This window comes from Plectropomus leopardus, chromosome 4, assembly GCF_026936395.1.
Source record: "Plectropomus leopardus strain MGB_pleo_1.0 chromosome 4, ASM2693639v1, whole genome shotgun sequence".
Taxonomy (NCBI): Eukaryota; Metazoa; Chordata; class Actinopteri; order Perciformes; family Serranidae; genus Plectropomus; species Plectropomus leopardus.
Genome location: NC_142179.1, coordinates 2291227 through 2319184, shown reverse-complemented (window position 1 = coordinate 2319184; position 27958 = coordinate 2291227). Strand labels below are relative to the sequence as shown.

At 40.8% G+C, this 27958-nt stretch overlaps 2 protein-coding genes across 2 annotated transcripts; one reads left to right on the top strand and one right to left on the bottom strand.

Annotated features, from left to right (window-relative positions):
* The first annotated feature begins 33 nt into the window (after positions 1 to 33).
* hira (histone cell cycle regulator a) lies at positions 34 to 23885 on the top strand. Its single transcript, XM_088076281.1, has 25 exons — positions 34 to 318; positions 1394 to 1456; positions 1752 to 1862; positions 2778 to 2868; positions 5303 to 5397; positions 6521 to 6616; positions 7103 to 7263; positions 8449 to 8616; positions 8706 to 8819; positions 9563 to 9633; positions 10178 to 10283; positions 10871 to 11092; positions 11789 to 11874; positions 12017 to 12217; positions 12693 to 12836; positions 12923 to 13139; positions 14693 to 14800; positions 16321 to 16469; positions 16620 to 16781; positions 17004 to 17062; positions 17778 to 17883; positions 18578 to 18700; positions 18787 to 18950; positions 19133 to 19221; positions 20406 to 23885. The coding sequence occupies exons 1-25, from the start codon at positions 282 to 284 to the stop codon at positions 20520 to 20522; spliced, it is 3060 nt and encodes a 1019-aa protein (XP_087932407.1). The 5' UTR covers positions 34 to 281; the 3' UTR covers positions 20523 to 23885.
* Positions 23886 to 24634: 749 nt separating this feature from the next.
* LOC121939743 (erythroblast NAD(P)(+)--arginine ADP-ribosyltransferase-like) lies at positions 24635 to 26211 on the bottom strand. The gene is made up of 2 exons (XM_042482706.2): positions 26031 to 26211; positions 24635 to 25932 (listed from the first exon to the last, which is right to left on the bottom strand). The coding sequence occupies exons 1-2, from the start codon at positions 26088 to 26090 to the stop codon at positions 25153 to 25155; spliced, it is 840 nt and encodes a 279-aa protein (XP_042338640.2). The 5' UTR covers positions 26091 to 26211; the 3' UTR covers positions 24635 to 25152.
* Positions 26212 to 27958: the final 1747 nt, after the last annotated feature.

Genomic DNA, 27958 nt, shown 5'->3' with positions numbered 1-27958 from the left:
CTTCCTGTCCGCGGTCAAAACGAACGGAAGCAGTTCCCGCGCCGCCGGTGTCACCTCTCCTGCGGTCCGGGGCCGCCTGACTGAAGCTCGGCGGGGGGATGCTGCCGCCGCTGCTGCCGCTGCCGCCGCTGCCGCCGACGCAGAGATGGAGTTGAATCCCAAAAACAACAAAGTGTGGGACAGAGTTTGAGACAAAGGGCGGAGGGGTCGCGTTGGTTCTCTGACCGCCGGATGGGTTTTTGGTGAAAATAAAAGCGGAGGAAATATTTATTTTAGGAAAAATGAAGCTGCTGAAGCCGAGCTGGGTGAGCCACAACGGTAAGCTTGTGCAGGAATCTGTTGGACCAAGTTGGGCTTTTGTTGTCGGCAGGGGGGTTAACTGACAGGGAGGCATGATGGTGGTGGCCGACACTTGTTTGTCACCTCACACTCACACACACACCTCACTAAAACCAGCAGCTGAACACACACATTTTGGTGTTTTTGTCTCTTATCGGCATCACTCCAAATCTATTAAATGTTTGCTAACATTAGCCAGCTAGCTAGTTAGCTCCCCCCGGCTAGCTCGGATGTCCTGACGCTAGCTAACTTAAATCACCTGCCGCAAGTCCAAAATATCGTCTTAAAGTAAATTATTGTGAGTGTTTTTAACCAGATTTTATCAAACACATCTTATTTTAGCGACGTTAAACAAGTCCGACATGGAGTTTTAACAAAGTGTGTCCCCGAGCTGTCAGTTTAGGAAAGTTACCGTCAGAGAAATGGCCTGAATTTAGGATTCAGCGAAACATTTAATGTCGTTAAGAGGAAAGTAACAGGTTTAAATACAATACGTTTAGCCTGTGTAAATATTTTTAAATGTCTGTCTAAACGTGTCAGTAAATGAAATGGTGAAAGTGACATGTCCAAATGTCCAAACACATGTTTATGTCTTCTAACGGTCAATAACTGACACGAGTCAACGTTACACGAGACAGACAAATGATTAGAAATGTTACAGTTTAAAAGCTGCAAACAGGAGTTTTGGTTTTTTTCAGTAAAGTTAGACACTTATGTGTTTCTGTTTTTAATTTGAACCCTTCAAGAGCTACATATATTATTGAATGAGCCTCTTTTTTTCTTTTTTGTGAAATTTTAATTGAATCCTGTTGAATGAAGTGATGATGAACTTCATTATTTTAAGCTTAGATTTGATTCTGTTGACTGATGGAAGCGTTCATCACACATGATTTGTTTCAGGAATTTGGAAATCCACAAACAGTTTCTTGCTATGAGAAATGGTGTCATTTTAGCAATTAAAAAAAACATGCTTTTTCTGTTTGTTTCTGTCCATGACTATTAAAAGGAAAGATGTTGTGTCATTAAATGTTGACATATGTGTTGTTTTTAACAGGCAAACCCATATTTTCAGTCGACATCCACCCTGATGGCACAAAATTTGCAACCGGTGGGCAAGGTAAGGTCGGCACCATCGTTTACGCTCTGGCACTGAACCTGCATCACTGTTTTGGGGTGTTTTGCTCTGATGGACATTTGTTATTTAGCTACTGTGTCCGGGACTTGAATTTTGGGTGACAAAACTGTTTTAAAACAGTTCTGAATCTGTTTCACGCCTGACTAAATGTTTTCCTGCAGCCTCAGAGTACAGATCATGAGGGATTTTCAAAATAAAACCCAAAGATGTCTTTATCAGTCCATCACAAAACAAAACGTCAGCAGTGTTTCGGGTTTTAATTTTGATTTGTTTCCAGGAGAGGATTCTGGCAAGGTGATGATCTGGAACATGGCGCCAGTCCTCAGAGAGGAGGACGAGAAGAACGAGAATATTCCCAAAATGCTTTGCCAGATGGACAATCACCTAGGTAACCATCCCTCTCCATATTACCTTCCATGCTGATTTAACCCTTTGAATCCTGGAGTGACATTACTTATCTTGTGATATGTTCAGACACGTTTCACAGGTACTGAATCCGCTGCAGCCTGAGCAAATTAGTGCAGTTTCTTAGAAAAATATGACGTGAAAAGCAACAAACAATTTGGTACGAATTTACCAACTGCAAAAAATGAGTAGATAGATAGAAAATCTGTTTTTTAAAAAAGCCTAGAAAAAAAGTTTAGGGGAATAAAAAAAGAAAAAAGCTGTATTTATAATTATCATGGTAACATATTTTAAAGCTATTTTTAAAGTCTGGTTTGTCCATTGTTGTTTTTTTGTTTATTTTTTTGAATGTTTTGTTTTTAGTTTCCATTGCGTTTTTGAGTGGTTAATTTTCAGGTAATTTTTGCACTTTTTACTTATTTCTTGCTCATTTTTGAGTCATTTCTGTCTTTTGTTGCTCATTTCTTTTTTCATGTTTTTATTTTAAGAAATCAAGCCAATTTGCTCAGGTTTTAAAGGGTTAAATGACCGTGTTGAATATAGAAATGTTTGCTGAAATGATTGATTTGCTGATTAAATTCCTTGTGAGCAGTTTTGAACAGTCGTTTTGTGCCAGCGGCCTGAAGGTTGAAGAAAAGAGTCGCTGGTTTGATTCTGCTGCTGCTGCTCGGCGCGCTGCAGCAGCAGAGACTGATTATGTTCCAAATAAATATGCCAGCAGTCACATTTAATAATAGGAACGTCTTGCACGACTACATTGCAGGCACTATTAATGCCCGCCATAGCAGACGGCCTCGTCAGCACTAATCCATACAAGTTATATTTATAACCCGTGTGTGTGTGTGTGTGTGTGTGTGTGTGTGTGTGTGTGTGTTTGTGTTTGTGTTTGTCTCTGCAGCGTGTGTAAACTGTGTGCGCTGGTCCAACAACGGGCTGTACCTGGCATCAGGAGGAGACGACAAGCTGGTCATGGTGTGGAAGAGAGCCGCGTATGTAAACACAAAACAAACACAACGTGTGCAAACACACAAGATCCGTCTGCCGCTCTGCTCCAGACTTCATGTTGAGAAAGTTTTATCGAGTTAGCTGTCATCAGCCGTCATTTTACAGCAGTTTAGATGAGATCTCTTAATATCAATATATGTTGTGTGTGGCGATATAGCCTAAAAAGGTTGCGATATTCTTTTAAAGCCAGCCCTTAAAATATGTGATTATTTACTGTCGGTGTGGCAGGCAGCTGAACGATGTCGGTGAGTTATTTTCAGGCCCGGTGGCACAGAGCATCAGCAGTTTCATTATTTGCATTCACATTTTTTGTTCACTCTGTATTTTAAAAACTAAAAGTGAACACATAAAAGGAGAGGACATCTGAACGAGCTGTATATATTTTTAAAAATATATATCATCAGTAAATCATGAGCAAAGTGTTGATAATTCACCGCTGCACTGCATCTTTCAGCACCACTTCATTCTCGTTTCCCATCTGTATTTTTGCTCCCTGGCTCCGTTGAGAAAAAATGAACGTATTGTACTGTGTGTTACACTGATTTTTCTTTTTTTGGATGATTTCACGATGGTCATTTGGCTGACCTTTGACCTTTTTTTGCCTTTTCCCCGCTGCAGTAATTAAAATCCGCAGGCAGTGAAGGTAAAAACACGTGCAGGTGTCCGTGCGTTATGGCCCACCATAGTGGATTTAGTAAAGCAAAACAATCTGCACAGGGTGTTTTATTTTGAAAACTGAAAAGATTCACTGTTTTTCGACTCTGTGGAGCTTGAAGCAGCGAGGCTGTCCCTCAGCAGGTGCAAAATGACTCGACTCACTATCAGAGTTTAATCCAAGTCACGATTATTTTATTTTGTCCTCAGTTAAGTTAGCGGAGCGCTAACAGGGAGGCATGACCCGCCCTCCTCTGTGTCTGATTGGCTGCCTAATATTCTTACCCTGAATCTGATCAGCTGTTAACCATTCCTGCCTCAGCTCCCTGACTGTAGTCAGCAGCACAGGGGAGATTTGTCTCTAGAGCTTCAGTAACTTCGGGGTTAACTCCCTGCACGATAACCAGCAGCTGAGAAGCAGAACATGGGAGCTCCTCTTGGTTTTGGGAAGCAGCAGCATTTATTAACTGAAGACAATCTTACCGACGAAGGCAGCAAGTACGAGCCAATCAGAGGCAGAGTAGGGAGGGTCGTGACTTCTGCTTGCTAAGGGGAGAAAGTACGTGCACCTTCACCGTCCTGCGCGGGCCCGAAACATCGCTAACCTGAGTCAGAGGCCGTAGAGTCACACAGCGCAGCATCAGACTAAAGCTCAGCCGAGATCAAACAGTTAACTATTAACAGGCTGGTTATCAGACAGACAACACTATCAGTCACGATCAATATCTGGTGATTCAATCAGATATACCTGATTAAATCACCAGGTACCATCGTGATCTGGACGTCTGTAGATGTAGGTGGATATCCTGATGCTCCACATCCCGCCGCTGTGTCGCTCATTGGTCCACTTGGACGGTGGAAGACTGAGAGCGATGAAACTTTGACTCAGTTACACAGATATTAGCGTTACGATATATAAACGCACACAGACTCGAGCTCCTAACGGGCAGACCGGAGTACAGCCAGAGCCAACAATATCTATAGATTATATGTGTTAGAATTACAGATTAAATACATGAGAATTTAAAAAAATAAAAGGAGAATGCTCACTTTTTAGTATTAGTAATTATTTTATTTTATCCATATATTTTTTATTTATTTCAATATTTGTTTTTTAATTATTTTTTTATTCAATAGAGATATAATAAAACAAAAGATGGAAAACCCTGGATATTGTATATTTAAACTGATTTCCTGACTGTTTTCAACCACAGAAAGTTTCCAAAATAGAATTAAAATGTTTTAAGTTTGATTGTGACAAGCGAGGCGCAATTTTATCAGCTCGTCTTCGGTGTCGGCAGATATTAACTTTGTGAAGTGAAATAATCAGAATCGGCCAACATGCTGATTTCTGCCGATATTTCAGTGATGTTTTATTTCTGCGTTTTCTTTATTGATAAAGTGAACACGTACCTAAAAATCAACAATACGTTGAAGTATTTTTCTTATTTCACAACATGAATGAATGTTACATGCACTGAAAGTCATAATATTTCATTTGGGCCGTAATGAGAAGAGCAGAAGATGCAGAACATGATGTTACTCCACTATAACAGAGACTCGATAATCACTAAAATCAGATGGGAAAATATTGGATTTACTGGTTTTGGTTATTGGCTGATGAGTTCTCATATATCCCCAAAAAATCCACTGTCGTGCATCCCTAATTCTGACTCTCTGTGTGTGTGTGTGTGTGTGTGTGTGTGTGTGTGTGTGTGTGTGTGTGTGTGTGTGTGTGTGTGTGTGTGTGTGTGTTTTCTGTAGATTCATCGGTCCGAGCACGGTGTTCGGGTCAAGCAGTAAGCTGGCTAACGTGGAGCAGTGGAGGTGTGTCACCATCCTGAGGAACCACACTGGAGGTTCGACACACACACACACACACACACAGAAAAAACACACCTAAATGCATGAACACACACATCATATCCTCAAACACACACAGTAACGCAGACACAAAAACATTTATAAAAGTTTCTGCATCCACATCTGTATCCTAACCAGTGTATTTAAAGTAACGTTTAGGTTCAGTGTTTCTCCCCAAAACACAATGTGTTTGTTCTTCAACTCAAACAGAAGTTTTTATCATTATTATCATCGTTATTATCGTCCTCATTAAAAATGTCAGAAGCCATTTTTTTATATATCTGTTGTTTACAGGTTTGCAGTCGTCTTCTTTCTTGCCTTTGTTTGCACATTGCAGAGTGTCTTTTAAGAGTATAAAAAAGGCAAAGCAGCTTTATTTGTGGAGCACATTTCATACAACAGGACAATTCAAGGTGCTAGACAGCAATACAATATGAAACATAATAAAGATTTACAGTAAAAGAGGAAAGAGACAATGTAAAACTTAAGATTAATTACTAAATGATGTTAAAAATTTTAAATAAACATTACTATTAAAAAAGAAGTGCAAAGACAATTTGAAATTATTTAAAATAAGATTTATAATCAGTTTATAGTCATTAGTTGGTGGAATATAAAAGGAAAGTTTTTAGCTTTTACTTTTAGGGTCCGGGCTCATCCAGCCAAAAAAAAAATGGATACAGCATAGTACTGCAATATTTTACATGGTGAAATTGTGTCAATACACAGGTGCCAAGTATAGTTTTTTTTGTATAAATTATTAGATTATAATTAATGAAATAATACTTATTAGATAAGACATACAGTTTTCTAATCGGTGAAATAATTTGTAAAATGTCATATTGGCAATAATATTGTATCGTGACTGAAGCTGATAATATGGTATCGTTGGACCTCTGCTGATTCCCTCGTCATGGCGTGTTAGCATCACCTGAAGATCAGAAGAATAACATGAAACCATCGGATTAAATGTTTGCAGGATCACGTGCGTGCACATTCATCTTCATAAGTGTGCACAAAATAAACAAAACTGGAACCCACTCGTAGGAAACCAGCTGCGTAGCACTAAAACTCTGCCTCTGTCAGGCAGTGATTTCAGTGTGTTTGTTGTGTTTATAGATGTGATGGACGTGGCGTGGTCTCCTCACGACGTGTGGCTGGCCTCCTGCAGCGTCGACAACACCATCGTCATCTGGAACGCTCGCAAATTTCCAGGTAGGAGACGCCGACACCAGAGCTCACCTCGTCTCATAATAGTTTTTCAAATCTCACACGTACTGGCACGTTAGCCCTCTCTTCACGCTGTCGTGCAATTATTTATTAACAATTATTTTTATTATTATAATATGGCAAATATAGAATTTGGTCTAAAATGACAGAAATTTGTCTGAAAAAAAATCCCGGAGGCCAAGGTGACATCATTGCGTTGTTCATTTTGCCTGATCGCTACTTTTAAACCAGTTTTCTTTATTATCATGATATATATCGATACCGACTGATATGAAAAAAAATATCGTGATAAGACTTTTTCCGTATCGCCCAGCTCTGTTTCAGACGCTGTGAAATGCGTCTGAACACAGCACAAGAAAACTGATGTCAATCTGGGTTTCGAGGGGTTAAACAACTCATATTCAGTGTAACAAGTTGATGCAGCAGGAAGATATTTTCATCCACGTGTCTGTCGTCCCTGCGTCTCTCCAGAGATGGTGACATGTCTGCGAGGACACACGGGGTTGGTTAAAGGTCTGACGTGGGATCCGGTGGGGAAATACATCGCCTCGCAGGCGGACGACCACAGCCTCAGAGTGTGGAGGACCGTGGACTGGCAGATGGAGGCCAACATCACCAAACCCTTCAGCGAGGTACCGAAACAGTCAGCAGCGTTTGGAGACGCTGTGGCAGAGAGTGCAGTGAAAAGCAGAGCTACTTATTTCACCTCAACTTAAAACGAAGATTTTAATGACTGCGTATGTGCAACATCTTAAAAAAAAAAAAAAATTCAGCAGCTGCAGCTAAACAGCGTGATGCACTTGTGCACTATGAAGTTTTCGCTCATTTATCAATCACTTTGACAAAATGACGGCAACTCGGTGACATGGTCATCTTATTTAAGAACCAACAGAGACACGGTATTCAGTTTATTTATATTAATTCAGTATGAAGAGACCTGCAACCACCTACGAGTCACAAATCACGAATTTGATCATTACAAAGTATAAGTTATTGAAAAAGCAGTATTATTTCGATAAAGAGACACAGGTGTAGAGGATCGGGCACTGCGCCTGTGGGTGTGTGCGGGGTTTGAAACCAATTTAAGTCGTACGATTTTAAGGCTCTAAATTGAAACTTGTCGGTGCAGTTTTCCTAAAAACCTACATTGACTAAAAGCCTTTATTTGCATATTTCAGAGGATGAAAACGTCACTTTTGCAAAGCCAGTTAAACTATGTTTTAAATGTGAATATTCAGTTAATGTCTTCAAATATTCAGTGAAAAAATCATTATTATTATTATTATTCTGAATGTCATTTCACCAGTGATCATAGATGTTTAAAAAAATATTTTTAATGGAAAGAAGCGAATAACGCTCTGTTAATAAACACTTTTGTATATTAACAATGTTCATATATTGTAATATAATTTGCAATTTTTTTTTATAATGCAAATCCGCGATGTGTAATATTGGAAACATGCGGCGAAGGTTGTTCAGATAAATGATAAACTGTGAAGAGGAACGGAGGGTTTTAAATACTCGTCCAAACGGGGTTGAATCCAGCTCTCCTGACGCAGCGGCCTGTGAATAATGTGAGCATCATTGAGAGAAGGACACGTCACGTCTCTGCTTCCCGCTCAGCGCTCTCTGAAACAGGCCCGGGTGGTTGACTTTGTGGTGGCAGTATAACATGGAAATATCTGCGTTTGTTTTGTGTCAGCGCTCTTTTTATTCAGGTTTTTCTTCTGGTTTTCTCACTTTTTATATTTTCTCCTGTGCTGACACATGCACACTTCACCAGTGATCGTTTTCTCTCGTCTGTCTCTGTGTCTCAGTGCGGCGGGACGACCCACGTCCTGCGTCTGTCCTGGTCTCCAGACGGTCAGTATCTGGTGTCGGCTCACGCCATGAACAACTCGGGTCCCACCGCTCAGATCGTGGAGAGGGACGGCTGGAAGACAAACATGGACTTTGTGGGCCACCGTAAAGCTGTCACCGTGGTGGTGAGGATGTTTTCACCACATGTTCAGCTTTTAAATGTGCACAGCACCAAAAATCTCTGTCCACTGATCTGTTTTTTTTGTCTCTGCAGAAATTTAACCCAAAGATCTTTAAGAAGAAGCAGAAGAATGGCAGCGCGCCCAAACCGGGCTGTCCGTACTGCTGCTGCGCCGTGGGCAGCAAGGACCGTTCGCTCTCCGTCTGGGTCAGTTCATGCTTCACTTTGTTCCACAAAATGGTAAAAAAATACAAGTCAGTACCAGTGATGCAGGTACCTCTGTCAAGTACCAGATTATTATTATTATTTATTGATTTCTTTATTTTTGGTTATGCACACAATTTTCCCAAACCTCATGGGTTTATAAAACAGCAAAACTGCCATCGCAGCAATCACATAATTCATCACATTTGATTTCATTACAGGGATTAAACATTATTTTTCAGCTCAATCTCAGACAAAATATTTCGCCTCCTTTCTCGAGCGTGAACGAGAGAATTTGCAACAAAAAAGTTCAGTTTTTCATAATCATCCAACCAAAAGAAGTCCGTATAATGATGACATTTTAGTAAAAAGCACATTTCTCAAATCATCATAAACACATATTTTATTATTATTATTATTATTATTATTATTATTATTATTATTATTATTATTATTATTATTATTATTATTATTTATGCTTGGAGTTATTTGTCACTGTTTCATCTCGTCATATCGGTGACTCTACCTTGTTTTTACCTTGATTTAATGTTTTAGGTTGAGCTTTGATTCAGCGTTATATTTTGTTTGTGTACAGCTGTCAGCCTGAGAGTAACCAAACATAATTTCATTTTTCATCCACAATAACAAAATAAAGTGTCTCTTGTCTGAAAATGTATTCATGCGTTTCAGAAAGCCCATTTTAGTGACTGTTTTGACCTGACTGGTGTTTCCTCTCTGTGTGTCAGCTGACCTCTCTGAAGCGCCCCCTGGTGGTCATCCACGACCTGTTTGATAAATCAATTATGGACATTTCCTGGTGAGTTTTCAAACTTTCCTCTGCAGTCCATAGTTTCACTAACACGGCTGCACATATCAACTATTTTGTTCTTGATTAATCTAACAATTAGTTTTTTAAAGTCAAATAAGTCAAATCATTTTACTTTAAAATGTATTGATTATTGTAAAGATTCTTTTTAATTACTCTGTTAATCTAACAATTAATTTACCAAAAAGTAAATATTAAAAGCTTTTCTTATTGATATTTTTAATAATTTCATTGAACAGCCTCTGTAAAAAAAATAATATTAATAGCTGCTTATTTTAAAATTAGTCTGTGTTGATATTAAGATAATATGATATTGTTATCATGATAGTAATAATAATAGAGCATTTTCAGATGCCTGGTCAAAAAGATGCCTCAAATTTAAAAGTTCTGCTGTGACACATGCATTTATTTAATCGCAGTCTTTTCCTGAACTGGAGACTCAGACTGATTTATTTTATCACCGCAGTAATAAAGATGCAGCGCTCCCCTAATGTCTCTGAGACTGATTTTATTTGATTTATTATTTTTATTTCAGGACTCTGACAGGTCTGGGCATGTTGGTGTGTTCGATGGACGGTACTGTGGCCTACCTGGACTTCTCCCTGGATGAACTCGGGGATCCGCTCAACGAGGAGGAGAAGGTCAGACACGTCATCAAGTCACATGATGTGAACTTTGCTGCACTTGTTTTTTTATTTTTTTTTATTTTGCCTTTTTAAAAAAATTATACTGGGAAACAGAGAGTTGAATTTACAGGCGTTTTGGTGTTTCCTTAAAAAAAAAAAAAAAAAAAACTACATTGCATTTTATTAAAACGTGAACAGCCAGACACAAGGATTCATGTATGTTTTGTTTTTTTATTTTTTTTATGTTTTTAATTTTATTTAAAGCCTTGGAAAACACATTTAGGGGGAATCCTCATTTTCAAAGGTGCCAAGGTACACACAGCAAACGATTATCAAAGCTTTTACAATATATATGAAAAATAAAATCAAACAAACAAATCCACAAACAGTGTGAGTCACAGTCAATGAAATCACAAATTAAACGTTGCATTTCTCTCAGTGTTATCAGTGAGGACAGCTTCAACTTTTGCTGAAGCGTATTCCAAGTTTAAAACTAAACTAAAGTACTTGATGTGATTAAAATAAAAATAAACTCCACCTCCCTCCATCATTCGATCAGAAACATTAAGAACCCGAATCTTCTCTCTCCGTCTGCCGTACAGAACAGCATCCATCAGAACATCTACGGAAAGAGTCTGGCTATAACCAGCACCGAGGCTCAGCTCTCCACCACCATCATCGAGAACCCCGAGATGCTCAAATACCAGCAGGAGCGACAGAACTCGGCCCAGGCCAGCTCAGGACCGGGCAGCGCCGGACCCGAATCCTCAGCGCCAAAACTCAACAGCGTGATGAACGGAGAGTCCCTGGAGGACATCAGGAAGGTGGGACATGACAAACAAGCAGCTCAGTGCGTCGCTTTGGTTCAGGACAAAGACACATGCACACGTTTGTCTTTACAAGTACTAAAATAAATACCATAAAAAATAAGTTTAAAAAAAACATTTATACATCAGTCACTCACCCAGTTATATTGATGAAAAAAAAGGTTTATTGCATTCCTTTATTGTAAATGAAGAATCCAAAAAAAATCTTGATGAATTGAAGTCGAGTGTAGTGAAGATGAGTGCCGAGAACTTCTCTTCAAAACCAGAGTCCACAAACAGAAACAGTCTTCCTTTTATTATTAGTTAGATCTTTATTTCAAACATGGCAAATGAAAAAAGACAAAAATAGAAATATTGGGCAAAAACAACACCAGTTGCCCACTGTACATATTCATATTCAGTAAATATAAACATATACACACACATATAAATATATATATATATATATATATATATATATATATATATAATATATATACACACAAGGTACAAGTCAAACACGGGAGAGCAAATGATGCAGACGAACTTGAAAACTGCACATATTTAAATATCAGTGATGTATCATAAATATTTATGACCCTCATTTCGAGCTCCACTTTAAAAAGATGTCAAAAAGCCAAAAAAAAAAAAAAAGAATACTTTTCTGATATTTTTTTAAAAATTTCTCGGATGTGCTGTTTCGTCGTCTCGCAGAACCTCCTGAAGAAGCAGGTGGAGACGAGAACCGCAGACGGCAGAAGACGGATCACGCCGCTCTGCATCGCTCAGCTGGACACCGGGTAGGAAAACACGAAAGTCTGCTGCGGCCCTGAGAGTTCAGCCTGCTCCAAATTAACAAAACATCTTCACCAATTCAACAACGCCTGCAGAGCATTTTAAAAACTGAGGAAGCACGACCACATTTTCCCTCTGTCTCTGCAGGGATTTCTCTCCGGCTCTGTTCAACAGCGCTCCCATCCTGCCCTCGGGCTCCTCCATGTCCAACCAGCTCACCTCCCAGCTCAGCTCCGACTCCAGCCCGGGACAGGCCTCCTCTCTGGGGCTGCGGCCGAGCCACGACTCCATGCTCACCTCGCCTCCACCCAACAGCGGCGCCAAGGGCCTGGAGGAAAACAAGGACGGGTACGGCCTGCTGAGAGGGAAAGATTTTACTTTTGTTTGCTCTTCTACCACCTTTGATTTGATTTGATGCCGCTGCGGCGTCACACTCGCAGGCATCCCGACCGAATATTTTCATATTTGGCACAAAAATCAAATTTCACTTCAATCAGAATATAAAATAACCAAATATCGGCCTCAGTTTTTGGCCGGGCAGATAATCTGTCTGTGGTGGTCAGAGGTCACGGTCACTGTGCTTTTGTCTAATCTGGTGAAAGCTTTGAGCCATCGTCGTGTCTCAGGAGCAGAGCAGGAGACATTCGGTCAGATACTGAATCAGTGACACGGATCTTTGGTGTCCAGCGTGAAACTGTGCTGATGGTCGAGATCTTTTGTGTGTGAAGCGTCCGTGTTTAATATAAACATTAGTGCAACTTGACGGGTTCACAGAGGGAAAACAACAAACGACTCTCCGTCTCTCTGATTTCTTTCTGTCCAGCGTGAAGTCCAGTCTGCTGCTCACATCTGCGTCCAAAATCGAGCCAATGAAAGCCTTGGACTCGAGGTTCACAGAGAGGTCAAAGGCCACGCCGGGGGTCACAGCCGCCATCTCCTCCACCGCCGGACTCACGCCTCTAGAAAGGTGAAGACAAACAATAGCACAAACGTGAGAAAAGAGGACAAACCGTCCCCGGAAACAAAATGTAAAGGTTTCTGTTTGTCCTGCAGGCCAAAAGACGGCATGTCCTCCCTGAAGGACGTCAAAGCCAAAGAAGACACCAGCAGCGACAGCGAGGACAAGATGGCCACCATCAACAAAAACCTGTCGTTCAGCAAGAGGAAACCGGAGCTGCTGATGGACGGAGGAGAGGTGGTGGAGAAGAGGAAGAAGGGACGGCCGAGGAAAGACAAGATGGCCGCTCCCATCGCCCAACACTTCACTCAGGTAGAGACACGAATTCCAAATAATCCGTTTATTCCTTCATGAAAACATTAATAAACCAAAACTGAGAACATAATTAACCCTCAGGGCCAGATTTAATATCACACACACACACGAAATAAAGCTTTAGAAAATTAATTTTTGACCAACTTCAGGCCTCATAAAATATCAAATATTCATTAATGTTTAGAATTTTAACTCTTTAAATCCCAGTTTTTGTCATGATACTACATGCTGGAAGCAACATTGTTTTTTTACATTATTATGTTCTGTAAAGTGTCAAATATTCTACACACAAAATGCACTTTTTAAACTCAAGCTTTAAAAAATATCATACGTTCATATAATTTTCTACTGTCATTGCGTTTATTTGTTTAACCATCAGCAGTCCTCAACATGGATGTGAAATATTCATTTATTTTCAGAATTTTAATGCAACATGGCCAACGTTTCGTCATGATGCCATCATGTTTTTAGATTGAATGAAAACACAAAAACGAATTATTATAGTGTAGCTGCTGACAGTCTGGGATCTGTCAGTGTGTGAGTGTAGCTGCTGACAGTCTGGGATCTGTCAGTGTGTGAGTGTAGCTGCTGACAGTCTGGGATATGTCAGTGTGTGTGAGTGTAGCTGCTGACAGTCTGGGATATGTCAGTGTGTGAGTGTAGCTGCTGACAGTCTGGGATATGTCAGTGTGTGAGTGTAGCTGCTGACAGTCTGGGATATGTCAGTGTGTGTGAGTGTAGCTGCTGACAGTCTGGGATATGTCAGTGTGTGAGTGTAGCTGCTGACAGTCTGGGATATGTCAGTGTGTGAGTGTAGCTGCTGACAGTCTGGGATATGTCAGTGTGTGTGAGTGTAGCTGCTGACAGTCTGGGATATGTCAGTGTGTGAGTGTAGCTGCTGACAGTCTGGGATATGTCAGTGTGTGAGTGTAGCTGCTGACAGTCTGGGATATGTCAGTGATCAGCAGCTACATTGACTGTGACAGGTCACCTAGTGGAAATAGCATGTATTTCCTCCATAAGCCAAATATGGTCAAAATGACCTCATCAGGTAGAAAATAGTCAAAATGACAAATTCAGAGTCAAAAGCCCAGAATGACACCCAGAAATAATACAAGTCCTGTTTTTCTGCTCTGGTGGCTGTGGGATCAAAAATGTCAGTTTGAATGGGTTTCAATGGAGCATTTTTGGACCTGAACAGTCTGAATGTAACTATTTAGTTTCCACAGTGTATTTTAGACTTATTGTAGGAGCTGAGCTGCAAATTCACTGATTACACTCAAATACACAATCTTGCCAAAATTGATTTGCATGGAAACAGCCAAAATGATCAAAAATGAAGAATGAAAAGCCCTAAAATACACCAAAGAGTCCCTAAGGGTTAAATTTACTCTGCATTTAAGGAAAGTAATTAAAAGACTTTCTGATAGCTGTGAAATAAATATGAAGTTATATTGCAGAGCTCTAGTAAAAGCTCCTTTTGTGCAGATGTCCTTGGAACAGAGATAGAGAGAGATAAACGTGTGTTTTGTCCCTCCTCTTCCTGTCAGATAACTCCTCCAGCAGAGCGGGAGCCCAGCAGGGTGGCTGCTCCTCCAGCTCCTGCAGCTGCCCTCAAACTACCAACACCAAGTATAAAGAAGGCCTTCAGTCTGCAGGTAACACGCTGTGTGTGTGTGTGTGTGTGTGTGTGTGTGTGTGTGTGTGTGTGTGCGTGTGTGTGTGTGTGTGTGTGTGTGTGTGTGTGTGTGTGTGTGTGTGTGTGTGTGTGTGTGTGTGTGTGTGTGTGTGTAGCACGTTTTTTTCTCACATGACGGTATTTCATCTTCAGGTGTTTTGCTGCAGGATGTGTGTCCTCTCCTTGAGCAGAAAAGCTTTGGCAGGGCTTTATTTAAAAAAAAAAAAAAGCGTTCACAGTGACCAGAGATGGGTTTTGTTTCTATGACAACAATATCTCGATACACCACCACTAGCCGCCGCTGTATTACAATGCGAATGGTGTTAAAAGCACAACACGCAGCAGCTCACGGTCAGAGTGCGGCCAATCTGCTCCCACAAACATGTTTTTCTGTCTTTGTTGCGATATCGAATTAGACGGACGCGGCCAGAGCGAGCTTCTCCTCTGTTTCCATGGCAGCGATGAATCCCACACTGACAGCGTTTCCTGAACTGATTTTATTTCCCTTGACAAGGTCCCGATTCGATCCCCAATTCGATTTGACTCAGTGTTGGATACGATGTATTTCAGCAGTTTAGTGTAACTGTGAAAGACGTTATCAGAGAACTAAAGCGGTCAGTTGTGCAAGGAATTATTTTTTAAAAATAAATAAATAAATAACTTCAGAACATGATTAGAATTTAATATTTTATAACTAGACGTGTCTAAAGCAGAAATATTACAGCAATGTCACTATATTTTTATTTATTTACTTTATTTTATTTTATTCTTTTTATTTGTATTGGCTGATTGGTGGTGAATTTTATTATTATTATCTTATTGTTAAAGTAGTCATATTTTTGTATTAATTAATATTTTTATCATTTGTTGGTTTACTTATTTTATTTATTTTATTGAGTATTATATTATTATTGTTGCTGTTTGTGTTTGACTAAACAAGACTATGGGGATCCTTATAATAAAGAATACATTATATAAACTCAATATCTCAAAGGACAAATCTGAATTTTCAGTGAAATAAATCATATTCCTCATATCATCATTATCATTATCATAAAAACAAACATCAGGGTGGTGAGAGCTACCTTCAGTGACAGAAATAATCTTTTGGAAACATGCATTTGCCGTGTGCTTTGAGGTTTTAGTTTAGTTTATGTCCCATTCACGAACATGGAGTGGCGGGCTTTATGACGTATCCTGCAGTCAGACACCAGGGGGCGACACAGATTGAAAAGTTTCATTTTTAGGGAGCTCTCATGTTGTTTTCTTATTTACAGTCTATGGTCACAGCTAACTAACTAAACCGCCTGCGACACAATTTTTGCAGCGATATTTTGATTTTATTGTGATCTGCTCAGATGAACCAAACCACAGAAGGAAACACTGCAGAGATCAAATTACATTTTGGGTGTGAACAGATTTTTATCGTCAGTCAGTCGGGGCATGTCTGTTTCCTACACACCTGTTACGAAGCTAAAAATGGAAAGCGTGTATGCGCAGGTGAGCATGGAGCCATCGGTGTTCCTGGAGGTGGAGAACGAGGTGTCGGTGGTCGCCGGTTCGAAGCTCAGCCAGCTGCGATGCTCCAGAGACGGACGGGACTGGAACACCCTGCTGCCCAGCTCCGTGGTCACCGCCGCAGGGAGCAGGTAGGGCGCTCCGCGTGTCAGTCGTAGATTCAGCTTTTCTCTGTTCTTCGGCTGGTTATCTTGCGTTTTTGTGGGAAAAGTTATTGTAATCTGTGTGACTAAATGACCATCGGCACCGGATCAGTTTTTCCTTCTCATCCCTTCCTTCAGTGACGTCCTCGCCGTCGCCTGTCAGGACAGGATGTTGTCAGTGTTCTCTTCCTGTGGGCGGCGGCTCCTTCCCGCCATCCAGCTGGCCACGCCCGTGTCAGCTCTGCACTGCTCCGCCCACTTCGTCATGGCTCTCACAGCTGGAGCGACGCTGTCCGTCTGGTCAGTGCTCACAGATTTTAGTAGAAATCTCATGTGTCGGATCATCGGGACTGATGTTGGTCAAAACAAACTCAGTGGTATAAAATCATATTAGTGTAAAAAAAGCCTGATTTCGCAGAGCGATACGCGTGTGTGTGTGTGATATTAAAGCAGGGTAAGAGCAGCGGTGTGTTTTTGGGTTTTGCTCGTAATAACGACGTTTTGTTTTCCGTCTGTGTGCAGGGACGTTCAGAAACAAAAGGCTCTGGTGAAGAACGAGTCCCTGCTGACCATTTTATCTGGTGAGACGCTGCGATGTGACACATGACCAATTCAGCATTTTGGGGGAATAAACACACCTGCTTTCTGTCCCAGAGTCAGATGATAAGCCGGAGTCAATCGATTTTACGTAATTCATTAAATTATCAGCCATCATGATCCGGACATCTATGAATATTGAGGACCAGATATTTAAAATCAGGGGAAGCCTGAAGGGACACGACGGCGATCAACCTTATTTTATTACGTTCAGGCGAGGTCACTAAGCACTTGTCTATAAACAAAGGGTTGTTATCGAAGAAATGAACAAAATTATGTCAAAATTATGCTCCAAACATGTCAAACTGCATTGATGTCTTCAGGATTTTTGGTTTTCTGTCCCCCAAAAAGGGGTGCAGCCTTGACCCTTTTGAGAAGTGACCGAAAAACTACCCACATAAAGACATGGAAATGGAGTCAGATATTAATCGAAAAAACGTTGAACTTTTCCTTCAAAACTACATTTAAGCTGTGATTTATTGAAAAGCTTTTCTTCATGAAGATGATTCAAAAGACATTTTGTCCTCACGTAAAGACGGTTTCAGACCACGTTATGATTTATCGTGTAATCATTTATATCAGAACAAGAATCCAGTCACACTATTCTCCCTAAAAACGTGTGTGTGTGTGTGTGTGTGTGTGTGTGTGTGTGTCTGTCTCTGTCTCTGTCTCTGTCTCTGTCTCTGTGTGTCTCTACAGGTGCTGACACCACAGTGTCTCAGTCTCTGCTGACCCAGCAGGGGGTTCCAGTCATCGGACTGTCCAACGGGAAGTCCTACTGCTTCAGCTCCTCGCTGGAGACATGGTGAGAGACAATAGACACACATTAGAAACACCAAAACGCTGCTGACAGTGATACTGATGATGTTTTAAAGGATTCTCACAGCAGTGATTCTCAACTTATGGCCCGTGGATAAAATTTGGCCCCGATATGGTGCCAGGTGCCCCCCCCAGCTATTTTCTAATTTACACAAAAAAATAAAGTGATTCACATTGGGAATTGTTTTTGCACTTTTAGTGAACAGAAACGTCCTTAAATCATAGAAATGTCCTTAAGTCCTTGAAACATCCTTAATTCTTAGAAACATCCTAAAATCATAGAAATTACCAAAAACTTCAGAAATAACCTAAAGTCCTAGAAATATCCTTAAATCATTGAAAGATATTAAGTCATAGAAACCTCCTAAAATCCTAGAGACGTCTTGAAATCCTGGAAATATCCTTGAGTCCTAGAAACATCCCAAAATTTGTATAATGTCCCATAATCTTAAATTTGTAAAAACTCCTCAAATCTTGAAAATGTCCCAAAATTCATAAAATGTCTTAAAATGTTAGAAATGTCCTTGAATTCCTAAAATTGTCCTAAAGTCCTGGAAATGTCCTTAAGTCTTAGAGAAGTCCTAAAATCCTGGAGACGTGTATTGTTCTGCTGTGGCCCCTGGCCTCCTGTCGGTCTGGAAAAGTGGCCCCCGAGATAATAACCGTACTGTGTCTCTCAGGACTCTGATAGCAGATAAAGGAGACTCTTTGGTCCAGTGTGCTGACTTCAGGAGCTGCCTCCCTACCCAAGATGCACCTGTGTCCTCGGGACCGCTCGCCGTCATGCAGGGACGCAACCTCAAGTACGGCAGAGTCGTGAAATCTCCCCTTTTCACTCCGGATTAAATGTGATGAAGAGGAAAATGAAAAGTGTGTGTTGTTCCCGCAGTGCCGGTCGGCTGGCGTCCCGCCTCTCGTCCACCCCGCACCACCTGCAGCAGAGCATGACGCTCGCCTTCCTGGAGAACCAGCTGGCGTCCGCTCTGACGCTGCAGTCGGCGCAGGAGTATCGCTACTGGCTGCTCATCTACGCCCGCTTCCTCGTCAACGAAGGTACCAAACCGTCGCTCCGTGAGGATTTCCACAGACGCAGAACAACTGACTGTAGAAGAGTGTCGAGTCTGCATTTCACTGAAGTGTGTGTGTGTGTGTGTGTGTGTGTGTGTGTGTGTGTGTGTGTGTGTGTGTGTGTGTGTGTGTGTGTGTGTGTGTGTGTGTGTGTGTTTTCCCTGCAGGCTCAGAGTATCGTCTCAGAGAACTCTGTAAGGAGCTGCTGGGTCCCGTCCACAAATCAGCTGCCACGTCCTGGGAGCCCACCACCCTGGTACCACTGATTTGATTTGATTTGATTTGATTTGATTTGATTTCTAACATGAAAAATGAAAATAGAGAAATAATTATACAAACAAGCTGACAGGAAAAAAATCACAGATTTTTTCACATAATAATAATACATTTTATTTTGTTTCAAAAAAAGCAAACAATGTCAAAGCCATAAAACATGTTTTATTAAATAACAAAAAAACAAATATATATCTTTTAGACCTTTGTAAGTATGGCCTTGCAGTTGGCATTAAATTTCATTTGAAGTGGAATTAAACATCTGTATGATGTCCAGATAAGACGTGTATAAGACGTACGTCCTATCAGTGTCTTTTCTGGATGTTGTGTAGATTTGATTGATTGATAAGTGTCATGCACGTTACTGTGCCTGGCCCACATGACTCTGACGATAAAAATGCAAAAACACAAAGATGATCTCAAAACATTTCCTAATACATCCACAAATTTACACAAATCAATCATGGACAGTGGATACAGTGTTTTAATATCCGCACATTTTCAGTGAATCTGGCCGAAGCGTAAATCTTCTCAAAGAGCCGACTCAACATGTGACGCTCAGACACCCAAAATAAGTCTGTTTTTAAAGAAATGCTCTGTCGGGTGACTGTACAGAGGGCAGCAGAGCAAAGAATGAAATTCATCCTCAGAAGCTTCAAGATCACACAAACACACACGCTGCTCTTCACCATGACTTTATACCGACTTCTATCGGCAGATTTAAAGTACCGGATGTTACCCGAGCGCACAGCGACCTCCGTCCCCTCCTGAAGCTTTATTTTGAATAAGGCTCAGCGAAGTCTTTGATTTGAACATCATTTCTGAGTCTTGACTTACTCCAAATCTCCTCCGTCCGTTGTTTCTTATGAAGGTGTAGCAATTTTTGTTCAGCTGTTTGTATTTTACACTGCAAAATACTAATGAAAATATACGATGTAATTTAGAGAGAAAATACTGCAGGAGCGTCTCTTGACCGAGAGTAACTGTGTGCTCGATGTATAGATGTGTTTGCAGGATTTTCTTACTAGGTTTGTGTTTGTGGATGTTACATCTGTATTCTGTCCTTTTCCTCCCTGCGTCTGATTATTTTTACGTTTCAGCGCTCCGCCGTGCTGCGGGCGCTGCAGCCCTGTCCGATACGTGACGCTGTTTTCCCTCTGTGTTCAGGGCCTTCGGAAGCGCGAGCTGCTGCGGGAGGTTTTACCCGTCATCGTGGAAAACCTGCGATTCCAGAGACTGTTCACAGAGTACCAGGACCAGCTGGAGCTGCTGCGCAACAAATAACACACTGCTACACACACACACGCACGCACATACACACACACAGACTGACACCAACACTCACCGTGAAACCGGCTCGCCTCCGGTAAACAAACTCTGACTGCTTTTCCTCAGCTTGGGAAGCTTGGATCGCTGTTGTGGCTGAGAGGAACACTTCCTGGCTGTTTGGTGAGATCTGGAGTCGGAGCCGGTCCGCTGGGACTTTTCGGTGCTGTCGCTCACTGGGGAGGAGCAGTGGTGCTTTATTTTTTTCTAATCACGATTAGTTTGAACTCTCGTCTTTTGTCTTTTTTCCTGCTAAAATGTGTTTTGTCTGAACCTATGCACCTCTCTCCTGCTCTCCTGATCACAGACTTCAAAAACAGGCGATGTTGGAAAAAGGTCGCGGGTTGGATTTCCGCCACGCGCAGCATCAGCAGCTGCGTGAATCCCCCTCGAGTCCGTTTCCCTCCTCGGAGAGCGAGCAGAGACGAGACGCTCAGAAAAGAGAAAATATGAATCCGAACGGATGTAAAGGAGCAATACGCTTGAACCAAAGTGACGCCCTTAAGTGAAAAAATTAACCGCACGCCTTCATCTGAGAGGCGGAGAAAACGAGGGGCGTCCAGGCGGAAGGTGCAGCCGCGGTTTTAAAGGTTCAGTCTGCCAGCGGGGGAAGTTTTCAGAGTAAATGTGACAATGCTGAAGCCAAAATGTGAAATCATGGAGAGGTCACAGCGAGAAAGATAATCATGTTAAATTAAATTACTGAAACACAGGATGGGCCTCTGGGAAATCAGAAGGAAACTCGGAAATGTACGCAATGACAAGAAAGAGCGCTTAACGCTGGTCGAATGTTAGAAAGCGTTTCTGTGCAGAAACAGGAAGCACCGAAGCTAAAATGTTTATTCTGACTGTACTTAAACTAAAATAACGAAACAGAAATCGGCCGACGTGAACGCGTGTCGGTCTAAATAATGTCAGAAGCAGTCGGGTCACGGCGATCTGTGCGGCGGCGTGGATCAGTCGCGTCGTGAAGCTGTCGATACCACAGAAGCACGAACTCCTTTGAAACCAGAGCAGAAAGGCTCGATGTCTTTCAAAAAGAAGAAATAATGGAAAAATGAATAAGAAAATAGCTAAAAGTGCAAGAAAATTACCTGAAAATGATTTTTTTAACGGAAAAAGGTGCTTAAAATAATTTTCAAACATCATTTTAAAATTGTCATTATAATAATTATAAATATAACCCTTCCCTAGCTTTTTTTTTTTTTTTTTAAATTGCAATTTATGAAGCATTTCCTGCCAAATTGCTCATTTCCTGTTTTCAGATATTTTTGAAAGAAATCGCACCATTTTGCTCAGTTGGTTCAAAGGTTTGAAAAACAAGGACAGAATTCAGTGACCTGGATTTGTGGCGTTCGCAGCAGGAAATGGTTCATTCCTGTGAAAGCTGCTCAGTGGAGCCTGAAGTCAAAAAAGCTCTTTTTCTGTGGTATAAAATTTCCTGAATGATCGGCGCTGCTTCCAAATCATTGGGAAAAAAAAAACAGCGAGACTTTCAGTTTAGCGCTCTGCTAACTTGCGTCTCTTCTAGACTTCCCAAACGTCTTCAGAGCGGAAGGATAATGATTAATTTCATAGTGACACACTAATTTAAAGACATTTGACAACATTTGTCCACTTGGCGTCACGTGACGGACTCAGGATTTATAATTCCTCCGTTGGGCCACCAAAATTGACTTCGAAACTCGGCGCACTTTCAGGGTCCTGGTTGATTCGAGGTGCCATTTTTCATCAGTTCTTACAAATTATTTTTTACCTTCATCAGACCTCAGTCAAGACAATAAATATATTCAGGGTTCCCACGGTCTGCAAAAATCATGCAACATCACAAACACATTTTCCAGGCCTGGAAAAGACCTGGAATTAGTAAAAATCAGTTTTGAAAGAGTCATGGGATTTAGTTTTTGTGTTATTGAAGTGTCGTCTGCAGATGTCCCTCCACGTCGTGCGAGTTGGGAAATATCATGGAAAAGTTTTGAAAATGTGTGGGAGCCCTGTATATTTCAAACAGTGTCAAATAAGGATTTTACGTCACGAGTTTGCTTGAAAAGTCACGCAGACACTTTGGTTTTCAGGCAGGTCGTTACCGTCATCGTGACTTCGCAGATGAGATCATATTTACGTCATCTCTGCATGAACGGAGCTGAAACAGCTGAATTCGGCATCCAGCTAAATAAATTGCCACAAGATGCCACACAGTCACGACATTTTTTGAACATTTTGGTGGCATCTTGGTGCTGAATTGCTAACTTGGTCAAACTCACTACAGACTGTTTGAGCTGGAGCCGCTGCACCCGTGAGCCAGTCATGATTTTTGTCTGGATCTGAGCCCAGAATCCTGAAAACATTTCCAAATCCTTTAAATGTCCTAAAATCCTAGAGACATCCTAAAATCTGAGAAATGTCCTAAAACACTAGAAAGATCCTAAAAGCTGAGAATTGTTCTAAAATCTTCAAAATGTCTTTAAAAGCTAGAAATGTCCCAAAATCCCAAAAATGTCCTAAAATCTGAGAATCTTTCTAAAATCCTAGAAACATCCTAAAATCCCAGAAACTCCCACGATCTCACCTCCAGAATGCATCAAACAGGCTGCTTATGAAATTAAACGTTAATCTCTTACGCGTTATAGTTCTCAACACAGCTTTTTTACTCATTAAATCCGACAGAAGACGGTTTTTCGTGTGACTTTCGGATGGTGTTATTTCTCTTGGAATCATGTTTGGTCAGAGAGGGCCAGCGGAGAAACGTTATACGTGTTATTATGGTCTGTTTCACCTCCTGTCTCCTGTAAATAACCACGTTTTCGGCGCTGTTTAACTCTGTTGCCGCACAAAAAAACCACTGTAAAGAAATCCTTTATTGTTTTTTTCAGGACGGGTTTTAAAGGTCGTAAAGGTCATGAAACCCAACAACACCTCAACACACTTCACGTCTCGTGTTTCGCCTTCAGGTCTGCCGCCGCAGCGATGCACTCCGCTGCCGGTTCAGTGTGTATATATACGAAGAGTGTGAGCTTGTGTGCTGCTGTGTGTGTGTGTGTGTGTGTGTGTGTGTGTGTGTGTGTGTGTGTGTGTGTGTGTGTGTGTGTGAGCGCACAGTGCCGAGGCAGACGCACACGTTTCTTCATCAATCTGTACAGCATTTCTTTCTTTCTTTCTTTCTTTCGTTTTTTTTTTTTTTTGCCGTTAGTCATTTTTAAATGTTTGTACGAGGCAATTTCTGTTTGCGTTTTCTATAAGAAAAAGAAAAAAACGAGGAGAGACGAGCTGAAATTTTGCTTTTGAAGAAAGAAAATGAGAAAAATAAACACATGAGGAGCAGCTGGGGTTTGGTGATTTAGTGTTTTTTTTACTCTGTGTGTGTGTGTGTGTGTGTGTGTGTGTGTGTGTGTGTGTGTGTGCGCTCGCGTGTGTGCGCGAGTGAGTGTGTGTGTGTGTGTGTGTGTGTGTGTGCTCGCGTGCTCGCGTTTGTGCGCGAGTGAGTGTGTGTGTGTGTGTTAGAGAGAGAGAGAGCGAGCAGCTGTTTGTTGAATGACTTTTTTTACTTTCACAGACAGTTTTCATACAGTCACTTTGTAGGACAGGTTATGCATCCACTTTAACACCTGCATCAACATCAGTTTTGTGCTGCATTCGGACACTTTTCACAATTATTTAGACCTTTGAAACCTGATAAAATTGGCTTGATTTTTTTTAAAAACTGAGGTAAAAAGGCAATGGACAAATGTTCTGCGAAATGCAAACGAAAAAAAAGTAAAAGATGACACCATTTTTTTATTTTGAAGAAAAAAAATTAAAGAAAAAAAAGTAAGATTTTTTTGGGGGTTTTTTTTCAAAAATTGGCAAAAATAAAAAAGTTTTCTTTCAAATTGCCCAAACCAATATTTAAAACCTTCCAAAACCTACGTTTCTTTTAAAAGAACATTAAAATTTAAAATAAAGCCAAAAGTCCCTCCCCAGTGCTTAAACAAATACTTGACATGCCTTGAAATTGATCCTTGAAATTAATCAGTAAAAATGTGTGTGTGTGTGTGTGTGTGTGTGTGTGTGTGTGTGTGTGTGTGTGTGTGTGTGTGTGTGTGGATATATATATGTGTACTTTTATTCTTTTTATTTTTAGCATTCTCAGGTTGTTTTTTTTATTTACAGACAACTTTCTTGTAACTTTTTACAAATTTCTTGCACGTTTGGTGATTTCTCAGTTATCATTGTCCTCTTCCCATGAGTCTGTGAAAAATCGCCAATCTGCTCAGGTTTCAATGGGTTAAACACAGACAGATAATACAACACATTACTGTAACTATACAACTTACAAAATGTTGGTTTTCATTTTAGCATTTTTATACAGATCCACTTAAACAATTACACAATTTTAAGGATTGATGTTTATGCATCTTTGTGTTGTTGTTGTTGTTGTTGTTGCACAGTAGCTCTGCGTCTCTGCATCTTTGTTTAAATTCATTGAGTTCAAATTTTTACAAATAAATTACAAGTTTAGATTAATGATCATTTGCGTCACTTTAAACGGTGCATCCTAAATCCTAAATTCGACATGTTTTGTTAACTGTATGTAAAACGTGTGAATGCTTTAATTCTTAAAAAGAGCACAATTCAAATGGGAACAATATGTTTTTGTACTCTCGACTTTATATTCCACCTCACATGGAAGATCCTTCTGCTTGGATCTCTCCTTTATATCGACGACTTTAAAGATCTCGTAAGGAGGAATCAGCACTTCACCTTCGATCTCAAATTTAGAGTACATGGAGACGTCTTCTCCGAAACAAGTGTAAATCTCAAAACACGTCTTGTCTCCAAATATTTCTACTTTCTTGCTGTACTGACCCAGTGAGGATGAGGTGAAGGAGCCAAAGCGAAACTGCGTGTTTTTTTTTCCGTTAAAGGACCTGCCGACTCGACGGAAGCTAGTGACACATCCGTCCTCTCCCTCAGCGAGATTTTCGCTCCTGCGTTCTTTCAGAGCTTGAATGGCATCAGTCAGGAGAAAGTGAAGAGCATGAAAGCCGAATGTGGTCTTGTACTGAGGTCCCTCAGTTCGAACTGCCTCATTGAAATCAAGATACACATTTCCTTCGCCAAAGGTGTAATAGTAAATAGCTGTAATACGCTCTTTTCCCAGGAACGGTTTTGATTTCTTAAATTTTTGGTTGTACACTGCCTCTGAGCTCTCCCAGGCTGTTTTAAATCTGAGGTTTCCGTTCTTCTCGTTGTTCAGGAATTCTGGCAGCTTCTTTATCATTTGATCTCTGCAGCCATCGTACATGTCGTCGACAGAGTTTGGGGCCATGTCCAGCTGAATGGACGCGTCTGTCCCATCACCGGCAGGCTTGGAAAGTGTACCGCCGCCCTTCAAAGAAACAAAACGCATTATTAGCACAAACCATTTTGTTTCATGCACATCAGTCAGAGCACGGAAGTTAAAATGAAGCAGCCGTCATACTCTACCATTGCAGACCCAGTAAAGACTCCGTAAATAAGTAGCACTGCTGCCCAAAGGGTTGTCATTGCGGTCTTCCACCAAAACAGACACCCGGAGACTCGGCCGTGAGACAAAATGATATCCGGCAACTCGTAGAGTCGAGCAGAGACAGCTGTCAGCGGCACAGCGAAGTCTGCACACTTTTATAGTTAGCTGAGAGGTAACTTGAACAGCGGGTGGAAGATACAATCAGACAGCTCAACAGTATCGTATCACAAGAGATCGTTTTGGAGGACAGACATGACCGTACAAGGGAAAGTAAGGGTTTATCTTCAGTACTTTGAGAACAAATTCAAATTAAATTTAAATGTGAAGCAACTTTGCCGGTGCCAAATGTAACAGAACATTTTATGAAAATTAAATCTCTGAACAAGTAGCAGTCTGGAGAAAAGTGTGCACAGCATCTTTTTAAGTCAGAAGGAATGGTAATAAAATCCTAGAAATGTCTTGAAATCCTCAAAACAGCCTAAAATTTTTGAGGACATTTCTCAAATTTTAGGCTGTTTTGAGGTTCTTAAGTCCCATAAATGTCCGAAAATATCTTAGCCTTGAAGTAACTTGAACAATAAGTGGAAGATACAGGAAAAATAAAGGTCACCTGGCAGCCCCATGCCAGAGGGACACTGTTGTGGCCGGCTCGCACACCGCAACAAATAACAAGGATGCGCGCAGGTGTAAAGCAAACAACCAACATTTATTAATATAAATAAGGCAAAAGATGATGGGATGTGAACATGAATATCAGTCGTGAGTGTGGATGTATGGATGCGATGATCATGTGTGGTGCGTGTTGAAGAGTGTAAAAGTAACAAAAGAAAAAGTAACGTAGGGTGGCGTGGCTGGCCGACAGCGAAGCAGGAATGACAATGGGCCCCTAATTAATCAGTCGGCAGCACGTGAAGGCCCCAGGACCTAGAGACAAAAAACACACACAGTATACATGCCCAGAGGACCACACACTCCACAACCCCAGGCCCCAACTCCGGGGTCGTCACAGACACAAATCAAGAGGGGCGTCTGGGGGCCCTTCTCTAAGAGACTTTGATTATCAGACACTTAATTTCCTACATTCTGATGAATTCTTATTCATCAGTTTGTTTTTTTATGCATAAATGTAAAGGTCTTGGCTGCTCTCAACATGAAAAGGAAATAAAGAGCACATGAAGAACATAGTTGCATCAGTTAGATAAAAATATTAGATTATAGACTCTGAAAATACTGTTGTATATTTAAAAGACGCAAGACAGGATAGGCGATATGTAGGAATCCTGAAGTTAAACATTTTAAGACCTATTTTAAGACACTTTCCCCGGCCTACATTTTAAGACCATACTGCGACTGCGCCGTCTTGTGTTAAATATTACTTGGAGACGCCATCATGAACTTAGATTTCAGAGTTAATACATCTCTGCTATGTTGCTTGACACTCTTGGTTTTGTCATCCTCATTTCTTTCCAAGCATGTCAGAATAAAGCTTATGAGTGAAAGTAGTGTGTGTAGAGAAATACGGGACAGCACATTTTCCCTTTAAATTTGGGATGATTCTGTGTTATACGGGACCGGGGGCAACCCTAACAGTCAGACAGCTCAATAGTATCGTATCACAAGAGACCATTTTGGAAGACAGACATGACCGTAAAAGTTAAATTAAGGGCTTATCTTTACTACTCTGTTAGCTCTGAGTAAAAATGAAAATTAAATTCAAGTGTGAAGCAAATCTGCCAGCGCTGGATGTAACCAAACATTTCATATTATGGAATTAACAAAATAACATCTTAAAATCCCAAAACATAATAAAATCTAAGAAATGTTCTTCAGTCCTAAAAGAATATGTCCGAAACATCCTACAATTCCCAAAAATTTACTGAAATGTCCTACAAACCTAAAATCATAC

Bases quoted from the DNA above. Each gene is read 5' to 3' on its own strand.
- LOC121939743 (XM_042482706.2), bottom strand. From the start codon at position 26,090: ATGACAACCCTTTGGGCAGCAGTGCTACTTATTTACGGAGTCTTTACT. The intron at 25,933-26,030 runs GTAGAGTATGAC...GTTTCTTTGAAG, and splicing joins TCTTTACTGGGTCTGCAATG to GGCGGCGGTACACTTTCCAA.
- hira (XM_088076281.1), top strand. From the start codon at position 282: ATGAAGCTGCTGAAGCCGAGCTGGGTGAGCCACAACG. The intron at 13,140-14,692 runs GTAGAGACACGA...TCTTCCTGTCAG, and splicing joins TCGCCCAACACTTCACTCAG to ATAACTCCTCCAGCAGAGCG. The intron at 17,884-18,577 runs GTGAGAGACAAT...TGTGTCTCTCAG, and splicing joins AGCTCCTCGCTGGAGACATG to GACTCTGATAGCAGATAAAG.